The sequence below is a fragment of the Leptosomus discolor genome, chromosome 9, assembly GCF_034619465.1.
Source record: "Leptosomus discolor isolate bLepDis1 chromosome 9, bLepDis1.hap2, whole genome shotgun sequence".
Classification (NCBI taxonomy): domain Eukaryota; kingdom Metazoa; phylum Chordata; class Aves; order Leptosomiformes; family Leptosomidae; genus Leptosomus; species Leptosomus discolor.
The window spans coordinates 36,803,927-36,828,327 of NC_141399.1; the positions used below are offsets into that span (position 1 = coordinate 36,803,927).

General features: G+C 54.2%; 1 protein-coding gene across 1 annotated transcript; it reads left to right on the plus strand.

Annotated features, from left to right (window-relative positions):
* Positions 1–2,779: 2,779 nt before the first annotated feature.
* DRP2 (dystrophin related protein 2) lies at positions 2,780–23,146 on the plus strand. The gene is made up of 23 exons (XM_009949884.2): positions 2,780–2,887; positions 7,336–7,469; positions 8,314–8,470; positions 9,657–9,777; positions 10,301–10,569; positions 11,072–11,218; positions 11,721–11,799; positions 12,747–12,807; positions 13,208–13,269; positions 13,548–13,622; positions 16,586–16,787; positions 16,993–17,078; positions 17,812–17,969; positions 18,097–18,263; positions 18,576–18,687; positions 19,086–19,222; positions 19,513–19,578; positions 20,402–20,467; positions 20,764–20,907; positions 21,581–21,818; positions 21,961–22,081; positions 22,224–22,310; positions 23,127–23,146. The coding sequence occupies exons 1-23, from the start codon at positions 2,780–2,782 to the stop codon at positions 23,144–23,146; spliced, it is 2,817 nt and encodes a 938-aa protein (XP_009948186.2).
* The last annotated feature ends 1,255 nt before the right edge of the window (positions 23,147–24,401 follow it).

Here is a 24,401-nt window from a genome sequence, read left to right on the forward strand (position 1 = left end):
CCATGGCAGAGGAGCAGAGCAGATTAAGAGCATTTCTCCTTGCCTCGTTCCTGTAATAGCAGGGAATTTGGCAAGGGATCATATGTAGCTGTTGGTTTGCAGTCATGCCTCATCATCTGATTGTCTCTCTCTCCCACTGAACGCACTCCTTTGCACTGGCAGCTGTACAACTGAGTTATTTCCATGTTATCTTGGGTTCTCCACATTTGGGCTTTGTCTTTGCTATTGCAGAGTGGCAAAGAGCAGCTGAGCCATTGCCATCGAACCTGCAATAAGGTTCCTGTGTCAGCAAGATATTACACAGGACAACGCTTGAGGTGGTGGCCTTTGCTGGCACTTAGCTTTCCAGCTTGGTCTTGTTCTTTGACCGCTGCCTAAACAGACTTTAGTTCCCTTGTGCCATGGCCCTGTGTCCTGACAGACCTTGTTACCGCTGAAGCAGTTGAGGAACCCAGCACTCGGGAGGTCAGGCAAGGGCTGGTCTTATTTCCGTAATGCTGGCAGAGAGCATGGAGACACACCCCATCCTACACGTGGATACCCGTCGGACATGGCTCACCCGTCTCTGGCTCCAGAACTGCACCTACTCTGTGCATGGAGACTTGAGCAAAATGCAGTAAGACCAGAGCTAGTGACCTTCCCAGTATTTCTCCCGTTCTGCAGCGCAGGTGGAAGTAACAAGAGACCAGGCTGCACTGGGAGGACTGGGAACGGAGGGCCCCTGTGTGTGGTGTTGGAGGGCTGGCTGAACCCGCCTGGCTAGCACACATCACTGCAATTACATTGCACTGCGCTGCAGAACAACTGAGGCCTCAGGATGGCAGCTTCAATGAGACATCGCAGAACCTCATCGGCAAAAGCCATGGATTTCCCAGTGATGTGGTAAAGCTCAGTGGCATTCCCCTCTGATGGAGGCTTTGAGGAAAAAATAACTTTTCATGCCCTGAGACTGAGCCTCATCTAGAGGTCATTTCAAGGATCAAGGATAGCTCAGACCCCAAATAGCCCAAGCACTGGAGGAATAGGATGTAGTGTTACCTTCTGTCAAAGACAGAAATCATCCACTGTACCCTTGGAGTTACATGAGGTTAATTTGTCCTGTGAGGCTGGGGGACTTTGAAGACCCTGGAATTTGTAATTATTAACGTGTCCCAATAACCCTGCCTGCAAGGGTAAAGGTGCAGGGCAAGGGTGCTGCAACACACAGTCTGTGATGTGCATTTGTGCAAATAGGCAGGAGGGGCAGAGGACAGGACCTTGGATTTTCGGCATGTTGGAGAGCTCAGCACAGCCTGTTCTGATGGAGAGGGAGAGAATTATGGCTGTAGAAACTGCTAAGGGATTAAAAAAAACCATAACAGGATAAGCTGTTCTCTTAATATGTGTAATAGAGGGGGGGAGAGGCAGTGAAAGCTCAGGCAGGGGAGTAAGGGCTGTGAAAGTGTGAGAGATGGGCAGTGTGTACCAGGGCCTGGGGGCTTTCTCCTCGCCTGGCTGTCCAGCGTGATTGCTGGCTGTGCAGGTCGCACTGCCTCCTCCTGCCCTGCCAGGACCAGGCAGGAGGTTTCTCAGCTGGCCCAAGTGAGCTGGGTGTGAAGGAGCCAACAACCTTGTTCCAGCAGCGTTGCTCCCTCTGTACCTTGGAAGCAGCCCCATCTCCACTCGGACATGAGGTCTGGCTGCTGGAGCCAGATGACAGTTTCCTTCTAAACATAGGAAAGCAATCACCAAGGTAGGCAGCGGGTTGTGCAGGAGACAGCACAGTCCTTCAGCCTCTTGGCCCATCAGAGGCGGTATTCAAGCATCACTCTTGATTTGCTCATCTGACCTCAGATGTGCTGAGTCCGGTCTGGGCAAAGCCCTGCGTAGTGTTCACAGCTTTTGTACGTTAGGTCTCCACCCTGCTGTGAACATGTTGGTGCTCAGCTGCTTTCATGGCACTGCCATTGGCCAAATGCAGAGTTGTGGGGTTGTGCTTCAGTTCTAGAAATTTGCCAGACTAAGTAAATATTACCTTGTACTGTTTTCTCTGGGCTTTGTTTTCTCATGGCTTTCTGTAAAGCTGAGATGATGCTAGCAGTGGGATCAATCACTGATTTAGCTTATTCAGAGTCCAAGCAACAAAAAGAAGCAGTGTTGTGATGAGACGTTGCGTTTCCGATCTATAGGATTGAGGAGGGACCGCTGCTAACTGGCTTTATGGGTCATACAGTTTTAAAAACAAAATAAAAAAGGGAAATTTATAACTCATGAGTAAAAAGCCATAAAAAGATAGCTGATAGTGTGAGATGCATGTATGGGAGACTGAAGCTCTAGGTAATTTTCCTTCTGAACATAAAAGGAAAAAGTGTGTTTGAAAATGTTGACATATGAGGATATGTCTATTAAGTCTAAACACAAGTGGTGATGGCAATGAGATCCTCTCTCCCCTCTTCCTTTAAACTCTGGGCATCTCCTGTAGTTCAAGAAACCCAACCCTTTTGAAAAATGCAACATAATCTTTGGGACTCACTAACACAGGATATCGTTACAGCAAATTGTATAACTAGATGCAAAAAGAGTTGAGTGTTTAGATGAAAAAAAGATTGCAACATTAATACAAATATATACTTTTTAAAAAAGCATCCTTTTAGTCTTCAGCCCTCATGAAGGCAGCAGACTAGGCAGCTGGGAAGGGGGTCAGCTCCATAGTGAGGTGCAAGCTGACCGAGGGACTTTCATGCCGCTTTTCAGGTGCTCGTGCTCAGAGTTGCCTCCATCCCCATGAACATCGGTTCTGATGCAGCCCCTGGTGATGCAGGAATGGCCCTATGTCCTCCCACGATGTCCTGAGTGGCACGTCATAGACCAGGCACAGCACAGCAGCACTGCCCACCTGCCATCTCAGGTAAGAGCTGGGTCTGGGAGCCGTTCTCATGGCAGCTTTTTGCAGTGGTTGCAAATGTCTGTGGAGCAGACTGGGGCCTCTGTTCCTGGTGGCAGGTAAAGCTGTTAGCTCCAGCCCCCCAACAGCTTGAACTTAATGAAAGCATTAGCTATCCTCAAGCATTTTGGCTGCAAAGTGTTTCCCAAAGTAGAGCAAGAGAGAGAACCTGCAGAGCTGGATTTCAAGCTTCCTTCAAAATAAAGAGCAAGAGGCCACCATTAACAGCTCTTGTGTATTTAGTTTGTTTCACTTTTTCCCTGGAAACTTGGAAGAACCTCAGTTTTTGCTGAAAATGTAGGTTTCTAACCTTTCTGGTTGTAGAGAAGAGCTTGGAAATTAGCTCCTGGCAAATGTTGTAAGGCAGAGGAGTCTGATCTCTTTCAGACTAGTTGTCTTGAGGAACAGAGAGTGGGTGGCCACACTGTTGGTCTCCCTCCTCCTTCTCCCAGGGTCTCTGAGCTGACAGGCAAGGCTCCACACTGAAGCTGGGCAGAGAGTTGAAGGTCTCCAGAATCCCTGGGTAAATGACAGGGCAGAATGGAGGAGAACAGAAAGATGTGCTGGTGGCTGTCTGCAAAGCTGCCTGTGCTCTACGCCGAGCTGTCACAAGCTGGTTTAGCACCTTGCCGTGAGACACCCAGGACAGCATGGCTGGGGGAATGCTGCCTCGGCTCTGCTGGAGCATGGCTTCCCCTTTGCTGCCTGTAGCTGTTGGCCCCAGGGTACCTCTCACCTGACAAGAGACTGGTGGATGATGCCAAAGTTTTCCTTTGGTGCTGGCAGTATTGTTCTCAGGATGAACGAGGTCCCTGTCTCTGCCTTTTCCTTTTTCATCATGCTTCAAACATGAAGAGCAAAGCCTGAGCCTGGGGGTCCTGCCTGCCATGGTTTTCCATCAGCCTGGACCCATTCTGCCCCAGAGAGCCAGGGTCTGCAGGAGGAAGGTAGAGCTGTCTCCAGCATGCAAGCATGAGGCTTGTGGCTGGGCCAGGCTCTTGGTAGCCAAGTCAGGGCTTATTGGCCCTGCAGTGGCTGTTAGGTAGCTGCTACCAGGCCAGCACATGGTGGTTAATGAGCAGCGTGGCAATTGAAGGGAGGAGGGAGAGGGATAGGAAAAGATGAGCAGGCAAATACGCTCCTGAGCTGCCTCAGCAGTCCAAGCCTCTATGAGGGAGTCAGAGCCCTGTGGGGTTTTCTGGGAGAGGGGAGGTGAGCTGGGGCAGGATGCCCTGTGGGACCCACCACCGCTATAGCTGCAAGATAGCACACAGGGAGAGTGCAAACATTCTCAGCTCAGGTCATACCCACCACTAGTGGGTAGTCCTCGCCTGAGCCTACTTTTCTGCTGCATGGACACCAGTGTGTTGGGTGCTGTGTACCAGCTGGCTGCTGGGTCCTGCAACGTTAAGGACAGCCCGCCTCATTCAGAATGTCTGCTGTGCCCTCCTCACACGTGTGGGTGTTGCCACTTAGGAAACAGTCTTCCTCTCTTGTCCTTGCTCGTCCTGAAAGCTGTCAGGGCAGGCTGCAGACAACCCATACTTAGTTGTGCCCTGACCTTGCTGAAGCCCCCTCCTCCAGTCTGGGAACTGATCCTGCATCTGTCAGGCCTGGGAGGTGGTGGGCAGAGGAGGCTGGCTGTGCCGGTCCCAGAGGGAGAGACAGCAGCAGTCAGATGTGCAGGCAGGGAAGGAGGGGAAGAGAGGAAGAGAGACAGGGAGCTTTTCATTCCCTCCCTGTAGGTGGAGGAGAGCATGGAAACAATGCTGGGCAGCAGGACTGTGGGGGGCACAAGGAGCCAGCCCAAAGCTTTCTGGCAAAAACAAACTATTTGCACCCCGTCCAGGCAGGCAGGAACATCTGTACTGGCACCCAGCGCTGAGCTGGGACACGTGGGGGCAAGGAGGCATCTTTGGCTTCTTGGGTGTTAGGTCTCAAGGACCTGACTATTTACTTTCCGGGTGGCCAAAGCTTGCTGGGACCATTCCATGGGTAAATCTTTTGCCTGGCAAACACCCCTGTCTGCCCTGCATGTGCTCCAGCATCTGAGGGCAAAGTCTGCACTGATCACCCCATCCCAGCCCACCATCACCTTTGCCATGTCCTTGCAGAGATGAATCTTCCCCAGTGCCCAGAGCAATCCCTCTGTGCACAGCCAGCTTCCCGCAAGGGGCTTTCCCATGCCGGGGTGCCCTGGAGCTGTGATGGCACCACCGGGGTTAAGACAGGTTGGAGGCTGCTGGAATGCCACCGGACAAAGCTGGGATTGAGGCTAGCTGCGAGGCACTGCCGCCCCCCTCCAGATTCCTGGGGGGTCAGTGCTCAGGGTGCCCTGCTCTGCTAGGCACACGGCGCTTTCCTGCTTCCCTGCCGGGTGCTACCGGCAGCACCCGGAGGGGTGGGAGGCGATGCCCGCTCCTCCGGCAAAGCTGAGCGGCCCTGCGGTGGATCTGTGGCTAAGCACAGGTAGATGCGCCTGCCAGAGCCCTCGTGAGTGTTCTGCGCCTGAAAAATAGAGCTGTTCAAGGGTGGAGCGGGAATGCAGATCCAGGCTGCCGCTGCTGGGGCTCTGGGGAAGGAGCGCTTAGGGGATGCTCACAGGGAATGCGCTGCTTTTTCCCTCTGCTCGCTGGCAGGGATTTTGTCCTATGGGAGCAGATGTTCAACACCTGGGCCCTGCTTGGGCACTGTCACTGGCTCATCTGCTGGGCATGGTCTGTGAGTTGTAGGCTTGGTGGGCTTTTAACTTCTTAAACAAGGCTGGGAGGACTGTGTTGTCTGCTGATCTGTGCTGCAGTTGCACTTGCACCCAGGTAAAGCTGATCCCCTGGGATAGAGGGGTGGGCTGGAGTGTTCCTTGGCACCACTCTGAGGCTAACCTACTTCAGTGTCATGAGGATGAGTATTGATTTTTCTACATGCAAGCAGCAGTTTTAGCTTAAGCGGTTTATTGTTCATGGCCCCAAGACTCCTATGAACTCTGTTGGGTGATGGTTTTATCTGTTTTCTTGATGCTCCTGGAGCGGCAGGATGGGGAGGCAGAGAACAGCCTGGCATTAGATGGTTTTAGATTAAGCAAACTTAGCACCAGTCTTGGCCATCATTTGATTTGTCTCTGAGAACTGGTGTGGAGGGGGTATTGTTTTAGCTATGTGGCCAAATTCCTAGTCTGTTGGTTTCATCCTACCTATTCTCCTTGGCTTGGCTGGATCTGTCCCCTGGACACCTCTGGGAGCCCTTGGATAGGACAAGTGACAAGTGTTTCACGCTTCCCTTGGAAGAGCTGCTGCTTTCCCCCAAAGGTGGCTGCCCTTCTCTGTCAAAGGAGTGCCTGTTGTATGCACCGTTTGGATTGGTTGATTCATCACCTGGGGATAATTATCACAAATGTGCTCTAATATCAAAGCAGCATTAGATCAAAATGCTGCCATTTCCCCAACAAAGTGCATCAGCGTCTCACTTGAGGAAATGCGATGTGTCTGTGTGTTTTGCACAACAAACTATGTTTTTCAGAGAGGAAAGCCCCTCTTACTCACCGAGTCCTATGTGAGATGCTTCTAGTCCTGCTGGTGTGTGTTGCTACCACCAGGAAGTGCAACGATGCCTTTGCTGCCATCACAAGCAGGAGCATGATACAGTGCTAAAGGCTTAGGAGAGGATTCTTTCTTCCATCCATGGCAGATTTTTTGTCCAGGGATCAGCACCCAGTTTTCCAGGCTGTGCAGTGCAAAGAGTGCTTCCTTCATGTGGCTGGGTTAGGATTTGCTGTGTCTGCTACACAGCCTCTCAGAGCGTCCTTCCCACTACTGCTCATTCTGGAGAGGTGCAGAGAAGAAGCAGCACCTGTGGAGGAGAAGCGGCATCTCAGATTCGCTGTGCAGGCAGGGCATATCCTTGTGCTTCTGTAGAGGAGCAGGTGGCAGCTCCCAGCACTGGGGATGGCATAAAGGGGGTTGGCAGGTCCCCTTGGGCCCTAGGAACAGCAGTACCCATGGTGCTCGCCTCTCCTCAAAGCCCAGCAGCCCTGTGTTGGTGTGGAAAGAAATCACTGTTAGTCCTGCAGGGACAGTGACACAGAAGGGGCAGCTCTGATGTAACACCTAGCAGTGAGGTAAGTTCATTGTTGGATAACTGAGGAGCACAGAGATCTTGTAGAACAGGAGATGTGCAGTGGGCTGTTCCTTCAGTCTTTGCTTTTAGTGCTGCTGCAGTTGACACTGCATCCTTCCTCCAGGCACGGCCACGAGCTTCCCTGGAGATACTAACAGACCCCTCCAGGAGCAGGGCAGACCCCTTGCAAGTTGAAAAGCCAGACAGGGTCAGAACAGAGAAGAGTAGGTGTCCGCAGGCAAGTGCCATAAGCGCTGGGCAGCCATCTCTGGATGCAGTGTGGTTCTGTTTCTGCCCAGGTTGAAGCCTCACAGGATGGTGCAGGATCTTCGTGTGTAACCCCCAGGGCTCTGAGCGGTGCCACTGGGCCCCAGGCCCCTCTGGAGATGAATCTTTGCTGGAATGAGATCAAAAAGAAATCCCACAGCCTTCGGTAAGAGTCTCTGGCTGGAGCAAGCTCCGGGGTTGGCCTGGCCTTCCAGCCTTGCCTGCTGCATGTCCTTGTCATGGAGGTTTTTGAACTTGTTCGCTTGATGAACCACATGAATTCACGGTGACCTTGGCTCAGTTTCCACTCTTGTCCACAGACCTCCAAGCCTTTCCCCACTGTGCTGAAAAGCATCCCCTCCATTTCCACCCATCCCATCCTCCTCTCCCTCCCCTCCTTCACTCCTGCTTGCTTTCTGCTGCTTTCTCCATCCTCTGCCGCTGCTGTTGTGTCTCTTTTTGCCCCACAGCTTTGCCACCACCTCCTCTGCGCTTGTCCATTTGTTGGGAGCCTTCTCCACCACGTGGGGGGAAACACGCCTTCCAGACAGACCCTCAGAGGTTGCAGCTCCACAGCCAGCATGACAGAGAGCTTAACTGGGGCGTGCTAATTGTCTCCTGCCTTAATGCGAGGCTCCTGGAAGCTGCCCAGTCATGTTAAATGCTGAGCCAAGACCCTTGTGCTAGCCAGAGCACAGCCCCGACCCACAGGCAAATGCAGAGCGACTCTGTCCTCTGCTCCGGGCTCCATCGTGATGAGTAGTCTCGGAGTTCCCTCTCCCCAATGCCTCCATGCTTCACCCCACATGGCAGTGCAGTGCCTGTGCTGGCTGAGGGTCACCCACAGCCCATGCTGAGACATGCTGCCAGTCACCAGTGGGGGGAGGTTGGTTCTGTGGGTGCCCCAGGGGTTGCCACCCCTGCTGCGGTGCTGTGCCTCCCCTCACCAGGGAATCTGCTCCTCTCCTCTCCTTCTGGCCACCACCCTGCTGTCCTTGCTCTCCTGCCAGGGCTCGGCTGGAGGCCTTTTCTGACCACAGCGGGAAGCTGCAGGTGCCTCTCCAGGAGATCATAGACTGGCTCGGGCAGAAGGATGAGGAGCTCTCAGCACAGCTGCCCCTGCGGGGCGATGTCCTCCTGGTGCAGCAGGAAAAGGAGACGCACACGGTAGGTTCCCTTGTGCCTACCCTGCTGCTGTTCACTGCTAAGACTGAGCTGCAGGTGGGCAGCCCTGCCTGGGACCCCTGCCTCGTGTCACTGCCCATGCCCACAGCCTATCAGTGTACCAGTCCTTGCCCGTCTCCATCTCTACTTCCCATGGAAAGGCAGAACCACAGTCCCGTAGCAAATACCCTTGGCATGTGACAGGCAGCCCGTCTTGGTTTAGACAATAAACCTGCATTACAGCCTCGAGTCATCTGCAGGTGCTGCAGCTGGCAGTGGGGCCCATCACTTCTCTCCTAGTTTCTTCCTTATGTGCTATCTCTGCAACAGAGGAAGTTGCCTCTCACTGGCCTCTGCTTTTGGGATCCTGGGGCCTGAGGAGGTCAATTGGTCTAAAGGCGACCCGGTGGTCCGGACGTGAGTGATTCCTGCAGTAGCACACATTATTATGGTATCCGAAACTGGGGTAAACCCAGGCAGATCAGAGCTTCCTGCTTCCCTGATCAGAGCATTTCCTTCTCGCTGCCAGTGGCTGTTGGGCATTACCTGTTTTTACCTTGAAAACAAAACTAAATTGTTGCTTACTGTTGCTGTCCCTCATCCTTGCTGGAGCTAGCCTCTTCCCTGGCACACAACCTCTTCCCTGGCACACAAATAGTTGACCCAGCAAACAGCACCAGTGAGGGGCTGCAGCTGGAGGAGAGGAGAGGACATCCTAAACCAGCCTGCCTCCAAAGTCTGCCCTGGCAGATGTGCTGCTTTGGGGCATCCTGCTGTTCCCCTCCTTGCTCCTCCAGCAGCTGGACCTGTGGCTGAACAGCTGCTGGAAGGACTGTTTGCATGACCATGCTCTTGCTGCATGAGTGAGGAGCACCTCCAAGCAGTGCGTGTGAAACCATCATCAATAAAGCAGTTCCTTTTGCGCAGCCCTGGCTCTACAGACCCTTCTGGGCTCACTGATCTGCCTGCCCACTCCAGCAAAGCTGTAGTCCAGACTGCTACAGGAGCCACCTTCTTGCAGGTGGTCTTCCCTGAACTGCAAAAATATTTCTTTGTTAACTTCTCTGTGTGTCTCCAGGGAGGTTTGGGTCCTGAAGTGAATAAATCACTGCAGCCCTCGGCAAGGGGGGCGCAGGGGCATGATTCTCCAGCTCAGCCTGCTGTCTCATCTCTATGCTCTGCTCTCCAGGCTTTCATGGAAGAAGTGAAGTCTCGGGGACCATACATTTACTCTGTTCTGGAGTCAGCACAGGCTTTTCTTTCCCAGCATCCATTTGAGGAATTAGAAGAACCAGCTTCAGAAAGCAAAGGTCTGTGGAGATCCCCCTTCCCTGTTCTCCCATAGCACAGCTCCTCCTGGGCTGGACCACAGACAAAGGAGTGGAGGTGGTTGCATGGCACAAAGTGGCACATCAGTGCTCTGCCTCACACCATCACACACCAGGCTGTTTCCCATCCTTTGGCAAAGGCCAGACCGGCACGGAGCGGTGCTTCTGTCCCAGGTGAAGGCAGAGGCTGCTGGCACAGCCCATGACGGAGTGCATCTCATGAGATAGTGTCAGATGTGCTCTGGGGTAGGCTTTTAAAGAGCAGCAGGGCTTCTGTCTGTAAGGACAGCCAGAGAGCAGACAGGGGTCTGTGAGCAGGCTGGATACCTAGAGGAGCTGGTGCAGCCATGAGTACTACTATCACTTGGTTTCACTCCCTTTTTCCAGTTCTACCTACATTTTTTTTATGTCCCTTTTCCCTGCCCTCCCTCCATCTCTTGCCCACTCTCCTCTGGGCTGGGCTCTCATTTTTGCTCTCTGTTCTGCTTCTGCTTTGTCTTCACAGATGTTTCTCCCCGGCACCGAATCCAAAACATCAGCCGCTTTGTCTGGAAGCAGGCGAATGTGGCCAGTGAGCTGTGGGAGAAGCTCACAGCCCGATGTGTGGACCAGCACCGCCACATCGAACGAACGCTGGAGCAGCTGCTAGAGATTAAGGGGGCGATGGAGGAGCTCAGCACGACACTGGACCAGGCTGAAAGTATGCGTGAAACCTGGGAACCCATTGGGGACCTCTTCATTGACTCCTTGCCAGAGCACATCCAGTCGACCAAGGTACTTCTGGCTCTGAGAAGGTTCCAGCCTTGGCCCCAGAGGTGATGAGATGCTGTTTCCCGGAGGGCAGTGCTGTTTCTCCTGACTGCTTAGTCCAGTGCAGACTTGTTACTTGGGGTCTCAGGGGCCAAGTCCTCCTTCCGGCAGCCCCCTAGCTTTGTGAGGGTGGATTTGGCCCATAGTGTCCTGAGCAATTGGCTGTGCTGAGCATCTTTTCATGCACAGACCTTACACAGGTACAGCAGCTCAGCATAGGTGAGCCATTGTCCACGTCACACTTCTCAGGAGATTTGAGATTTGAGTACTCTCCAGCCTCCTTGTTTGTTTTGGTTTTTTCTCCCCTGCTAAGGCACCCTGTGGGAGGGTTAGTCAGCAGCGTCTTGCCAGCCACTAGCCCACCCTAACTTGTAGCAGAGGAATCAGATCCAAGTCCTGAATGCTCACCTGCTTCTTTTCCTTCTTCCTCTACCCTGTGCCTGTTCCCTCGGGCACTGGACTCCAGCTGTTCAAAGAGGAGCTCTCCCCCATGAAGGATGGAGTGAAAGTGGTCAATGACCTTGCGCACCAGCTTGCCATCTCAGACGTTCACCTGTCCATGGAGAACTCCCGTACCCTGGAGCAGATCAACACACGCTGGAAGCAGCTGCAGGTGGGAAGGAGTCAGGACCAACCTCTGCAAATAAACCACAGGTGGGAGGATGCTGGGGAAAGACTGCCACTGCTGAGCTTCAAGGATGATAAAGTAGGGCTTGGCATAGCAGAGATGGTATAGCTGGTGTTCCTGGAGGAGGAGAGCTCAGTTCAGTGTGAGGAAAGTGGCTGGTAAATCTGTAGAGGTCTTGAGCAGGAAAAAGCAATGGGAGGAGCAAAGGAAACTGTCTGAGGAGAGACAGGATCTGATGAGGGGGTCAGTGCTAGCTGTGGATATATGGATACAGGTGAGCTGGAGACATGGCCTGTGCTACCTCAGCCTGTGGGAGGAGGTGTAGAGGGCTGAGCAGACTGGTGAATGCAAATACCAAGGCAGGCGAGAAAGGAGGAGGACCTGTGTGCTGGGGCATGTCTGAGTCCATCCACAAGCCTTTCTGAATGTAGTGTCAGTCTGAAATGCCTGATAGGCTGCCATTGAATTCTTCTGTCCCATTCTCCAGACCTCCATAAATGACCGTCTGAAGCAGCTCCAAGATGCCCACCGGGACTTCGGACCAGGCTCCCAACACTTCCTCTCCTGTACGTGAGCAGGTCCTCCTGGCTTCCCGCCACGAGGCTGCCTCTGCAGAGCGGTTTAGCATGGGCTGTCACGCAGGAGAATGGGATGCAAAGGCCTGTTGCTGAGCCCAGAGCCATGCATGCAGCTAGAAAAGGGGCCAGGACAGTGCCTGGCGCACAGGAACCAGAGCAGGAGGCACCTCCCAAAGTTATCATTGTGCGACATCAGCTTGTGGGACCAAGGGTGGGACATAAATGTGGTTCCCCTTCAGAGCACAGAGCTGTGACACTCGCAGCAGCAACTCCTAGGTAATGCTGGGACTATGCCAGCCTCAGAGACTGGGTGGGCAAGACAACAGATGGCAGTCCTCCATATCCCATGTTAGTCATTCAGAGGCAAAAAATGTGCACGTTAAGGAGGTTTTCGTTCATGTGGTGAGGCAGAGGGATGCTGTTCCTACAGACCTGGGCTGCTGCTGGTTGATGGCCCTCAGGCCTGCAAAGGATGGGCAGCAGGATGTGCTCTAGAGTCTCAGGTCTGCCCTCAGTAATGCTGAGCCCTGCAGGGTCTCCGGATGTCAGTGGGGTTTGTTGGCCTGTTTCTCTGCAGAATGTGTCCTCCTATCTGAAAGGAAGAGCAACTTTTCCAGTTGCTGGCATTGATAAGCTGCCTGTGACAAGGGAAAATAGCTGAGGGTCATAAAAGGGCTTCAGGAAGTGTCTTCTCCTGAGTTCTGAGCTCAGCCAGATTCAGAACCCCTGCCTCTGGCAAGACCAGAGTCTTGTGTCTCTCCTATAGGCAGCATCTGCTTGCCTGCTCCAGCCCCCCCAGTTGGTGATTTGGGAAGGCACAGCCTCTTCAGAGGCCCCCACCTGCTGGCATAGTCCCACTGAGCTCTCATCAGAAACAGTATCAACCTAAAGGAGTGTTTGGTGTTGATTTGACAACTGTGTCTCTCTCCTTGCAGCCTCTGTCCAGGTCCCCTGGGAGCGAGCCATTTCCCCCAACAAAGTGCCATACTACATCAAGTGAGTGTGCTCCCAACCACAGCCCATAGTTTTCTCTTGGCCCAGTGGGAACAAGAATTTGGGACAAGTATGAGCAGGGTGCAACAAGCAGATTGGTCTGAGCATTGATCTCCAGTGAAGCGAGTTGCCCCACCTTTACTTGCCTGCTGAGATTCCCCAGATGAGGGGAGACACTGGCTGGAAGGAAGAGGGGCTGGCAGCAAGTTGGGGCATCCTTCTGTGAGCATCTTCTATGCTGCTGTGGCTGGGGAGTGTGCGTGCTCACTGGGGTGCAGCAGCCCCAGCATTTGCAGGCACTGGGAGACTCAGTCCCAGGGTTGGCCAGGTCCTTTCTTTAATCTCTCACGGCAGCTGCTTAATTCCCAGCTTGACTATTGGTTTCCTTCTGTTTTCCTTCCAGCCACCAGGCCCAGACAACATGTTGGGACCACCCAAAGATGACGGAGTTGTACCAGACGCTGGGTAAGGAGGCTGCCACAAAACCACTCGACAGGCATTTGCCTTTTCACAGCGTGGGGTGCTATGTGAGATCCCCCCAGCCCACCTGCTCCCCTCTGTGGCATGGGCGCCCCCAAAGCAATGGGGTGCAACCCCCTGCCAGGCTCTGCCCCTCCTCCTCCCCCATGCACTCTGCTTCAGCTGGTGGAGCTGGGTGTCTGGGAACTGCAAGTGCTGCTTCTTGCCCTGGAGATAAGTGTGTCAAGCTGTGGTTTTATTCTTCTTTTCTTGTGTTGTTGCAGCGGATTTGAACAACATCAAGTTCTCAGCATATCGGACAGCTATGAAACTACGACGGGTGCAAAAAGCCCTGCGGTGTGAGTGTGGGAAGTATTTCCCTCCTGCTGGCTCTCCCTCCATAAAGGCATTAAACTAACACAAGCTTTTATCAGCACATCAAAGGCAGGAGCCCACCAGGGGACAGGTAGCTGAGGGGAGAAGTGCTAGGAAGATGAGACTGGCTGGAAACTGAGCAAACCCACTGGTGAGGTGTCTGTGTCAGCACCTTTCTTTGTAGGCTTAGAGTGGAAATTCCTCAAGGGCAGGTGTTAGTCAAAGGAATTTGAGAACAAAGTGGTCCAGCTCAGGTTACAAAGCTGTGGAATCAGGCACAGGCTCACCCAGGAGCTCCAAGGGAACCCAGAGAAGCCGTGGATGCAACTGAGAGCAGAAACAGACTCGCTGGCAGGGGCAGAGAGGGCTGCACTACTTAAAGAGGAAGGGAGCCAATAAACCTGACTTCTGCACTGTTGGTAAAACTCCAGTTAAAAGGAAGTTTAGTAGCCAGGTGAATATGATGCAAGAGGAGTTCAACACGATGCGTGGCTATCTGAGAGGCAGCTGCTCCTTGGGGGAATTGGCAAGCAGGCAGGTGGGAATCTGATAGATGTGGCATCTGCAACTGCTGGAGCGGTTTGGGCAAGGCCTCCCGCCTAGGGCTCTGTCAAATTGAAGCAGCAGCAGGATGAGGGAAAGCCTCCTACTGAATTAATTGTTCCCGACAGGGAGGAGATACAGCCAGGTGACAGTGGGGTCCCAAGCAGACCTGTGTTACTTGATGTCTTGTGAAAGGCCTGGAAGAAGGCAATGAATGAGGATGAGAGGAGTTCAACCCTGGCTGCAGAGTAGTTTCATGACTGTCGTGGTTTAAGCCCACCCAACTGCAACAAAGCTCGCTTACTCCTACTCCCCCACCCATCTGTGGGATGGGGAGGAGAAAATAAAACAAAAGGCTCGAGGGTCAAGACAAGGACAGGGAGGGCTCACTCATGGGCAAAAGACAGACTCGACTTGGGGAAAACAACATCAGTTTAATCTATACACCACGAAGGATAACAAGAAATGCAGCCAGATCTTAAAAACACCTTGCCCACACCCCTCCCTTCTTCCTGGGCTCAGCTCTGCTCCTGGTTTCTCCAACTCCTGCCCCGTAGTGGCACAGGGGGATGGGGAATGGGGGTTGCAGTCAGTTCATGATGCATTGTCTCTGCTGCTCCTTCCTCCTCAGGGGGAGGACTCCTCACACTCTTCCCCTGCTCCAACGTGGGGTCCCTCCCAGAGGAGACAGTCCTCCATGAGCTTCTCCAACATGAGCCCTTCCTATGGCTCTGCAGCTCTTCATGAACTGCTCCACCGTGGGTCCCTTCCATGGGGTGCAGTCCTCCTAGCGACGGACTGCTCCAGTGCGGACTTCCCTTGGAGTCACGACCTTCTTCAGACACAGTCACCTCCTCCAGTATGGGGTCCTTCATGGACTGCAGGTGGGCATCTGCTCCACCGTTAACTTCCGTGTGCTGCAGGGGATCAGCCTGCCATCTCACCACAGGGTGCAGGGGAATCTCTGCTCTGGCACACCTCCCTCCATCCTTCTTCACTGACCTGGGTGTTTGCATAGTTGTTTCTCTCACATCTTCCTCCTCTCCTCTGCTCCCAAACAAAAACTTGCCCAACAGATTTTTCCCCTCTTAAATAGGTATATTCATAGAGGCGCTGATTGTCTTGGCCTTGACCTTGGCCAGAGACAGGTCCAAATTTGAGCTGGAGGAGCTTTTAGAAGCCTCTTACAGAAAGTTTGCTCCTCCCCCACTACCACCACCCCACCAGACACAAACCCAACACAATGACACTGTGGTGACCAAGCTGTTCCATACCTGATAACGTTCAGGGCTTACATAGTGTAAATGGGAGGAAGCAGCAGTTAGTTGCCACCCCACAATGATGTCCATGCAGCACAGAAATACCAGGCGTGGTGAGGAAAAGGGCAGAGAGCAAAGCAGAGCCCTTCCATGTGCTTGTGCATCTTTGGTTGCCCTTCTTTTGCATCTCAAATACTGCACTGACACCTTCTTCCCAGTCCAGAAATGACATGAAAGAGCATGAATAAGTGTTTCTTGTTCAAGACATACTTGAGAAGGGCAAGGAGGCTGCCAAGGCAGCTTGCCCGTGATGAGGGGTTTAGTGGAGTGAGTGGCCATATAGGAAAGAGGCAGTGTGGGACCCATCAGAGCCATATGCAGTTATGGTCAGTGGGGATGTGAGGATGAGTGGGAGTGGTACTCACTGGTGTGTGAATTAGGGGTCCCCAGCACACCTGTCAGCAGCTTTGGCGGGAGAAGGAAGGGCTTTTCCATAGAGTGAAGTTACAGTTTGGAAATGGCATGTGATCCCCTGAGCACTGAGACCGTAAATCGTCTCAGAAATTGAAAGACTTTCAGGAAAGAAAGATTGCTGGCTGCCAAACATAGTAGCACGTACAACCTGTGGCCATAGAAATCTGGAAGCAGGATAGCCAGGGTAGCTTATGCTGTCCTAGCCCCGTTCTAAGTTTGTGCTTCAACTCCTGCTGCCAGTCAGAGCTGGAGACAGGACTGCTCCACCTCTGGGCAGCTGCTTGTAGGGTCTGTGTGGCTCTGTGCCCCCTCACCTCCCCACGCCAGCCCTGCAGGGACCCAGCATGTGCAGAGGCCGCCTGCGGCTTCACACAGTGAAGGGTAGCCTTTCGTGGGCAGCGTTTTCGTGGCCATGGCTGGCCACAGCAGCAGGGAAAGAAGGTCACACAGAATGGTGGCTCAAGTTGACTATAGGTGGAGATGTGGGTGTTTTGGGAGGGGTTTATGGGTGGGAGAGCAATTCTGGGAGCTGTGCCCAACCTGCCAACATCTTCCCCACTGCAGTGGGGCTGAGACTGCTCCAGGGCAGGGCTGTGTCTCCCTCCTCTTGGTTTTAACCTCTCCCATTTTCCTCTCTGCCTCTGATCCCTTTGCCTGTGTTTTCTGCGCAGTGGACATGGTGACTCTGGCCACAGCCTTGGAAATCTTCAATGAGCACGACCTGCAGCCCAGCGACCGGGCGATGGACGTGGTGGAGGTCATCCACTGCCTGACCGCCCTCTATGAGAGGCTGGAGGAGGAGCGGGGCATCCTCGTGAATGTGCCACTCTGTGTGGACATGAGCCTCAACTGGCTGCTGAATGTCTTTGACAGGTACCAGTCCCTTGGCGTCCCCCTGAGCTGTGAGCCTGCCATGCCTGGAAGGAATCCTCCATGCTGCTTTTCCAGCTGGCAGTGCTGCAAAAAGGCCCTGGCCACTAGGGAGGGGGCTGCCTGGTGCAGGCTCGCCTTGCTGACCCCCTTGCATTAAAAAAACCTCCAAAACATTCGCAAACCTGTGCAATATCTCACCTTGCAGTGGCCGCAGCGGGAAGATGAGGGCTCTCTCCTTCAAGACTGGCATTGCATGTCTGTGTGGGACAGAGGTCAAGGAGAAGTTCCAGTGTGAGTCTCCCATCTCCATCCCCCAGAGCCTGGTGTGAAGTAACCTGGGGAAAGTGGGAATGCTTTTGTTTCCTGGCTTAGCCCTTCTTTGCCCCAGAAACAGCAGAGAAACAGCAGTGACTAATCTGCTTGCATTGCTACCTCTCCCTCCTTTGGTCTCCAGAACTACACCACCTAAATTAGGAGGCGTTTTTGTAGACCGACTGGTGCTGTGGTGATCTTGCTTGCACAGCACTGTAAGGAACAGTGCAGTAAAGGCAAACAGGAGATGGTTATCCAGTGCTTCCCAGAAGGAAAAAACCTGGGGGTGCATGTCTGGGAAGTAGGTTTCAGATCGATTAAATGAAACCCCTTTCCACACTGCGTTTTAACCATGGTACTCTGCCATGGGATACTGCAGAGGGGTTAGCATAGGAAGTACCAAGGGGTTAAATAAAGGGACTGGGCAGATTCATAGAGCATAGGCCAGCTGTGGCTTTTAAAGAAGTGATGTATATAACATCTGTCTCAAGAAGACTCTAAATTCCTGGTTATTGGGAGCTGGAAGGATACTGGTAAAGATTATTTAATCATAGCTCAGTTTTTCCTTCTGCTCAGTTTTTCTCTCTGCTGGAGACAGGCGGCGGGGCCTCTGGTCTGATCCACACACTGCTCCTTCATGCCTTCGTCCTGCCTGGTGTGTCAGGGGATCAGCTGTGTCTCTAACAGGACTATGTGTCTGTCCTGCTGGCAGATCTCTTCAGCCAAGTGGCGAATGCTGGGGGACTCTGTGACCAGCGGCACCTTGGCGTCCTCCTCCATGAGGCCATCCAGGTCCCACGCCAGCTGGGAGAGGTGGCGGCGTTTGGGGGCAGCAACGTGGAGCCCAGCATCCGCAGCTGCTTCCGCTTTGTGAGTTGGGTGCAGTGGCCCTCTGCAGCAGCCGTGCTGGGGAGAGGCTCCTGGAGGTGGCAAGGAGCTTGCACCCCATCACAGCTGGGTCCCAGCTCTGAGCAGCCCCTTCCTTTCCCCTCCCCAGAGCAATGGGAAGCCTGCCATTGAGGCATCCCAGTTCCTGGAGTGGGCCAACCTGGAGCCGCAGTCCATGGTGTGGCTGGCCGTGCTTCATCGGGTGACCATGGCTGAACAAGTGAAGCACCAGACCAAGTGCTCCGTCTGCAGGCAGTGCCCCATCAAGGGCTTCAGGTAAGGGTTGTGATATGGGACCTTGGCCCCCAAGGGAAGTGCATGATGTCCTGCAGGAGGGAGCTGAACTTGCTCTGTGCTGTTGGGGGAACCTAGAGCGCTGCAGAACCAGTGTTTCAGGCAGGTCAGACCAGGTGCCCCAGCAGAGGGGAAAGTGTAAGATGCTTTTCTGGGGACTTCCACCATCGGCACTGCGGGTTCAATGAGAGCAACACAGACCACCTCTGGCCCCTGCTAAGCTCTTCCTGGGCTCCCAAACAATGTGTTTTTGCAGATTCTCACTGCCTCCCTACGGCCTCTTGATCTCTCCAGGTATCGGAGCCTGAAGCAGTTCAATGTGGATATCTGCCAGACTTGCTTCCTCACTGGGCGAGCCAGCAAGGGCAACAAGCTGCACTACCCCATTATGGAGTACTACACCCCGGTATGAAGCTGGGATGGGCTGGGAGGGTCTTGGCTCAGAGCAGGTCCCTGTTGAGGCAGCAGCTTTGCTATGTTTAGGCTGATGCAGCTGCAGAAGTGGATCCCTTGTATGGTTTTTTTTTTCCCCCTCTGCATGCTGGAGGTTGCCTGTGTCCCTGCTGTTCTGGGGCTTGTGGTGAGCAGGTTGCATGGCACCCACCAATGCCTAGCTCAGCTTGTGCCAGGCCCTGTGACAGGCTGACAGAGCTGCTGTGTGCCCTCCTTGCTTCCTCAGTTGTGTCTGCCCCTCCCTCCACCGAGCTCATGCCCAGCCTCAAGGGACTTCTTTCCTGTGGATGTTGACCTGTGGCCCCTCACTTTCCATTGAGCAGCACCTCGGCAATGTTTGTGTCTCTGCAGACCACGTCCAGTGAGAACATGAGAGACTTTGCCACAACGTTGAAGAATAAGTTTCGGTCCAAGCAGTACTTCAGCAAGCACCCGCAGAGAGGTTACCTGCCCGTCCAGTCTGTACTCGAGGCTGACTTCTCCGAGACGTGAGTTGGCTGCGCCCTGGGCTGTGTCTTTCGACCCTGCCTTGATACGTGGGCTCCACAGATGGAAGCAGCAGCTCAGCTGCAAGACAGGGCTCCTGTGGGAGGGCTGGAGGGAGCACTTGCCCCGGGGTTGATATGGCACCTAGTACTTGGAGGAGCAGAGAATTTAGTCTCCCTTTCCAACCTGTCACTGGCTCTTCTCAGCCAAGGCGAGACCAGGGCAGCCTCTTCAAGTCCTAGCTTTGAGTGAGGACTGCCAAGCCTCGCTGACCGGTGTGTGTCTCTTCCAGACCAGCCTCCTCCCCGATGTTACCGCACGCCGACACCCACTCCCGGATCGAGCACTTTGCCAGCAGGTATCGCCATTGGGCATTGCTGTCACACCGGGGCACAGAGCGTGACTCCAGTGGGCGTGGAGGGGTGTGTGGGCAGAAGCACTGTGAGCTCCTGCTGCCTGCAGCCCCCTCCACACTTCCCAGCCTGCAGCCTGGCAGGCAGAGGCTGGCTGTGGAGGCTCAGGCTGCAGTGCTGTTGGGAAGAGGCAGCTGCCAGGGCCAGGCAAACCTGCCTGCACCACTTCGCTCCTGCATGGGACACAGCTGATGCCTTGCACATGGGCAGCAAACACCATGCATTTGACAGAAGATGTCTTAGATGACATGAAGGTATATGCCTCCGTGTACCTTCCTGGTCTTCCCAGTATGAGCTGCTTGGTTGGATTCTCACTAAGCAGATCCCTCAACGTCTTGTTCTGCCTGTGCACTCACCAGTGCTGCTTGCAGTCTTCCCATCGCTGCTACCTCGTGGTTTGTAACGCCTCTGCCCTCACCACGAGTCCAGGCAGAGTGGGGACCCAAGGAGCACAGGGAGCCTGTAGCTCAGACCCTAGGCTGGACCTGGTACACTTTCACCCCTTTTCTTTGCTTACACCAGAGGAGGCTGACACGGCTGCATGGCAGCAGCCCTTTATTCCAGAGACTGTCACCTCAGAGCAGCAGTGCATTTTGTTTTCTAAAAAGGCAAAACTCTCTAGAGCCTGTAAAGAGGGGCAGATTGGGGCAGATTGGCTGAGAGACGCTGCCACAGAGGGGTCTTGCAGGGGCTGCCGTAAGTAGGGTGCATTGAGCAGACATTCAGGGTCTCTCTGACCATATCTCAGTCTACTTCTCTTTCCTCCAGGCTTGCACAGATGGAAAGCCAGAACTGTCCCTTCTTCAATGACAGCCTGTCCCCTGATGATAGCCTGTGAGTTCTGCCTCATTTCCCCCTCTTCATCTCCTGCTAAGTCAGGGCTCCTGTGGCTCCATTCCTGCCTAGCCAGGGCACAGAAATTCTTTCCTTCTCCGCTCTTATGTGTCCGAGGCTCTTGGGCACCCACAGCTACCCAGGGTTGCTGAGCCGCTGCTAAGCTTTAAGCCTGGAGCAGCCAGAATGAGCTCCCATGTGAAACCACCACCCTCTGGGCTGTCCTTCCTCAAGGGCACACAAATCCCACGATACTAGTGTTCCTCACTAAGGTGTTTCTCCACCTGCTGCAACAGGGACGAGGACCAGTACCTGCTGCGCCATTCCAGCCCCATCACCGACAGAGAGCCTGGGGGCAGCCAGCAGGTCCAGGGAAGCCTCAACATGGATGACAAGGGAGAGCTGGAGCGAATCCTGGCCCACTTGGAGGATGAAAACAGGTAGAGGCATGGGCAACTCCAAAAGTGGAGTTTATAGCCTAAGGGAAAGGGACTGGAGAAGCGTGGCAGAGCTCGGAGTGGAGCCAGGTGATAGCTGCTGGGGCTGGAGGTAGAGATCAGAGGAGCTGAGTGGGCTGGCTTGGAGGGTGTCTTGGCTGAGCCCTAACACCTTTATAGCAACATTTGGTGAGGGTGTGGTCCCCAAGGAAGGGAGAAGACTCTGTTCTCTAAAATGTTCTTGCCCCTGTCCCCAGAACCTGTTCCCCTTCTGAACCCCAAACTGGTTGAAGTGAGCCCAGGACACTGCTGTCTCTTTTGTCTCTGACCCCCTTGCAAACAGTGGTGCTGCTGCTCTGGACCACACAAGGTGAGGTTCTAGCAGGGCAGATTGGCTCAGCAGGAGGTGATGCTTTCCCTGCCCATTCTCTCAGCCTTTTTGGAAGCAGTTGCATGTCTTTTTGTAAACCACCTGCGTGAGGTAGAGCTGCAGGCTGGCTGCCCTGAGGTGCAGGGACAGAGTCCCAGGAGCATGCTGATCTTCAGGCTTCACATGTGGCAAAGCCTCCAGGAGTGTTTTGTCTCTGAGTCATGGGCTATCCCCAGTGCACAGCTGCAGGGTGTTTCTAGCAGTCTAGAAAGGAGAGCGGTGATGCTGACCTAGGCTATCTTGCAGGATTCTCCAGGGAGAGCTGAGACGTTTGAAATGGCAACATGATGAGGCAGTGGATTCTCCAACCTTGGCTACAGGCTCCACTGAATCAGTGCAAGACCCACGTAACGATGAGCTCCTGGCAGAAGCACGAATCCTCCGGCAGCACAAGAGTCGCCTGGAGACCCGCATGCAGATCCTGGAGGACCACAACAAGCAGCTGGAGTCCCAGCTGCACCGGCTGAGGGAGCTGCTGCTGCAGGTACTGTCAGAGCAAGGATCCAGGAAAGTCCATCTCTGGGGTGGTCTTTGCCTAAGAGAGCTGGGGCAGTGGCAGAAAGGGATGGTCAGAAAGGGGGGAGGACAAGGACAGAGGATTGTGACAACTCCCCTTCTCTCTCCAGCCTCCGGCAGAGTCAGATGCCAATGGTTCAGCAGCCTCTTCCTTGGCTTCATCTCCACATCAATCTGAGGGCAGCCAGGCGAAGGAGAAAGAGCACAACACACCTGACACCGAAGCTGCAGGTGAGGACTGGGGCTGGGCTGAGCTCTAGGCCTGGCTCCCTTGGTTCAATGCTGCATCCTGGCATCCTGCAGAGGTGCTGGCTGGTGAGGCGGATGCCTAGAGAGCCTGCTCACTGCCCCCCTGCTCTCTTTCCTGCTGCAGACGAGGTGGAAGCCAAAACCCAGGAAGTCAGCGTGTGCCTGGAAGACATCATGGAGAAGCTGCGGAGCGCCTTCCCCAACTCTCGAGGTACTCGAGTGAAATCCCCCTCTCTGGCCTCTTACTGCTCCCTCAGATGAGGTATTCCCCATGGAGCCCCGCCCCGATCCCAGCTTCCCTGCGACAGCTGATCCCCCACAGCACCTACAGCCAAGAGCTGTGCTGCTGCGGCACTGCTGGGACTGGTGTGTGGCCTGGGCACAGAGAGGACGAGGAGGAGGTTTCATACCTGCAAGGAGAGGTGATCAGAGCTGCCAAGAGTACAGATCAACTAGATCCCCTCAGATGAGCTGCAAGGCATCCTGCAGCCTCCTGCCCTGCTCAGGATCCCACACCCCAGGGGTTTCCCCATTGCGAAGATGGACAGATCCGCCAGCATCAAGTTTGCTGCAATCACCTTGAGGCACCTCCTCTCTTCATCCCCGTCCGGACCTCTATCCAGGAAAGGTCAAGGCCCTAGTTACCTGGCGAGATGGAAGCAATGGTGCGAGCTCTCCTAGTTGCTCATGGATGGCTCTCCCTAGCAGGGATGGGGACTGGGGGATGCGTGTGTGGATGGTGCTCCACTCACCCAGCGGGTTTTGGTGTTGGTCTTTCTGCTGTCCCTCTGTGCTCCAGCCCAAAAGCAGCACTCGGTCCCTCACCCAAGCTGCCCATGCATGTGCTGGGGGGAGATGTTGCTTGGTGCCAGCACTAACACGATGTGGGGGAGAGCTCCCCTCTGCCATGCAGACATTTGCCTGCTTTCTGCCATCCCTGAGCAGGATCCTCCTGGCTCTGCAGCAGCCCCATTCTAACCAGGTGGCTCCAGGTCCTCTTTTCCTGACCTCTCCATTTCTCTTTCAGGTATGACCTCCCTTATCTAACACCTCCTATGAGCCAGAGGCTTCTCCTAACCAGATACCTGGCTGCTTTCCTCCCCCTCCTCTTCCTGCCATGCTCCCTGTGCTGCAGCAGACCTCACACGGACTCTGTCCGAGCCAATCGTGCAGGATGCTTGCCAGCCTCAGAAGATCTCAGGGGAACATAGGTTATGCAGGAGCAGGACTGTGGCCTCCCCAGGAGGCTGGATCAGTCACTCGGCGACAATGTCCAAGCCTGGGTGGAAAGGTTCAGAAGAAAGAACTGAAGTGGTGAAAGCTGCCTGTCTCCCCTGGTGCTCACAGGCTCTTGCCTTTGAGCGCAGCCCTCGGGGGATGCAGAGCTCAGCATCTGGCTCCTCTTCAGTTGTGCCCAGGAGCCACCCAGTTTTTAAAAGAACTCTTTCTAACAGCATCCAGTTGCCAGCCTTATGGATTGAACTCTCTCTGCCACCCAGGCACATACCATCTGGTGGGGAGAGTCTGCGAGGTTTATGGAGTTATGGAGTCCATGTTAGAGCTTCATCCCAGCTAGTAGCCTTATCTTGAGGGGGTCTTTCTAACGGAGCCTTATCATTTAATTTGCGTATATTTCTATATATATTATATATATATATATTCTGTACTTAAACAGTCTGATGGGCTCACTCCATTAAATTCCAACACTGTAAGTGCAGCTGCCCTTGACTTTCAGTCCAGCCCAACATCTGCTCCTGTGGGGACAAGCACCTTCCCTGTTGCTGGTGCTGCCTTGGAGCAGGGCTGCTGCAAGGGGAGCTTAGCGGAGGGCCTGATGGGCAGCAGGTACACTGTCTCGCCTGGTTTCCTGGGGAGCTGTGCCTTTGCTGTGGCACAGAGGGCCTGTCCTGCCTGGATCTGGCTCCATCCCTGAAGAGCCTTGGCTCCCGCAGCCACCCATCCCCACAGTGCTGCGGGAAAGGGTTTCTCCAGCCATAGCTCTAGCTCTGGGTCCACCAGGTTGTTGGGCTGCCATGCAGGACCATAGCGGTATGGCCGGGCAGCCCCGCAGACAGGGCACCTCCTTGATTCTCCCAAGGAGCAGCTGCCCTGCTGCTGTCCCCCAATTTGAGCTGGGCTGAGGGGCTGGAGACACTTGTTGGAAGCAGGCGGGTCCCTCTGGGCAGTGGAGGAGGCTGTTCTGCAAGCTGGCAGGGTAGCTCCTGGTCCCAAAGGCTCCTTCAGCCTGGCTGTCTCGTGTTATGTTGAGAAAGGTAGAGTCAGGTGCTGTTGGGTGCCCCAG

Coding starts and splice junctions, on each gene's coding strand:
- DRP2 (XM_009949884.2), top strand. CDS start 2,780: ATGCAGCCCCTGGTGATGCAGGAATGGCCCTATGTCCTCCCACGATGT. Junction 8,471..9,656: donor AGGAAAAGGAGACGCACACG/GTAGGTTCCCTT, acceptor TCTGCTCTCCAG/GCTTTCATGGAAGAAGTGAA. Junction 18,688..19,085: donor TTATGGAGTACTACACCCCG/GTATGAAGCTGG, acceptor GTGTCTCTGCAG/ACCACGTCCAGTGAGAACAT.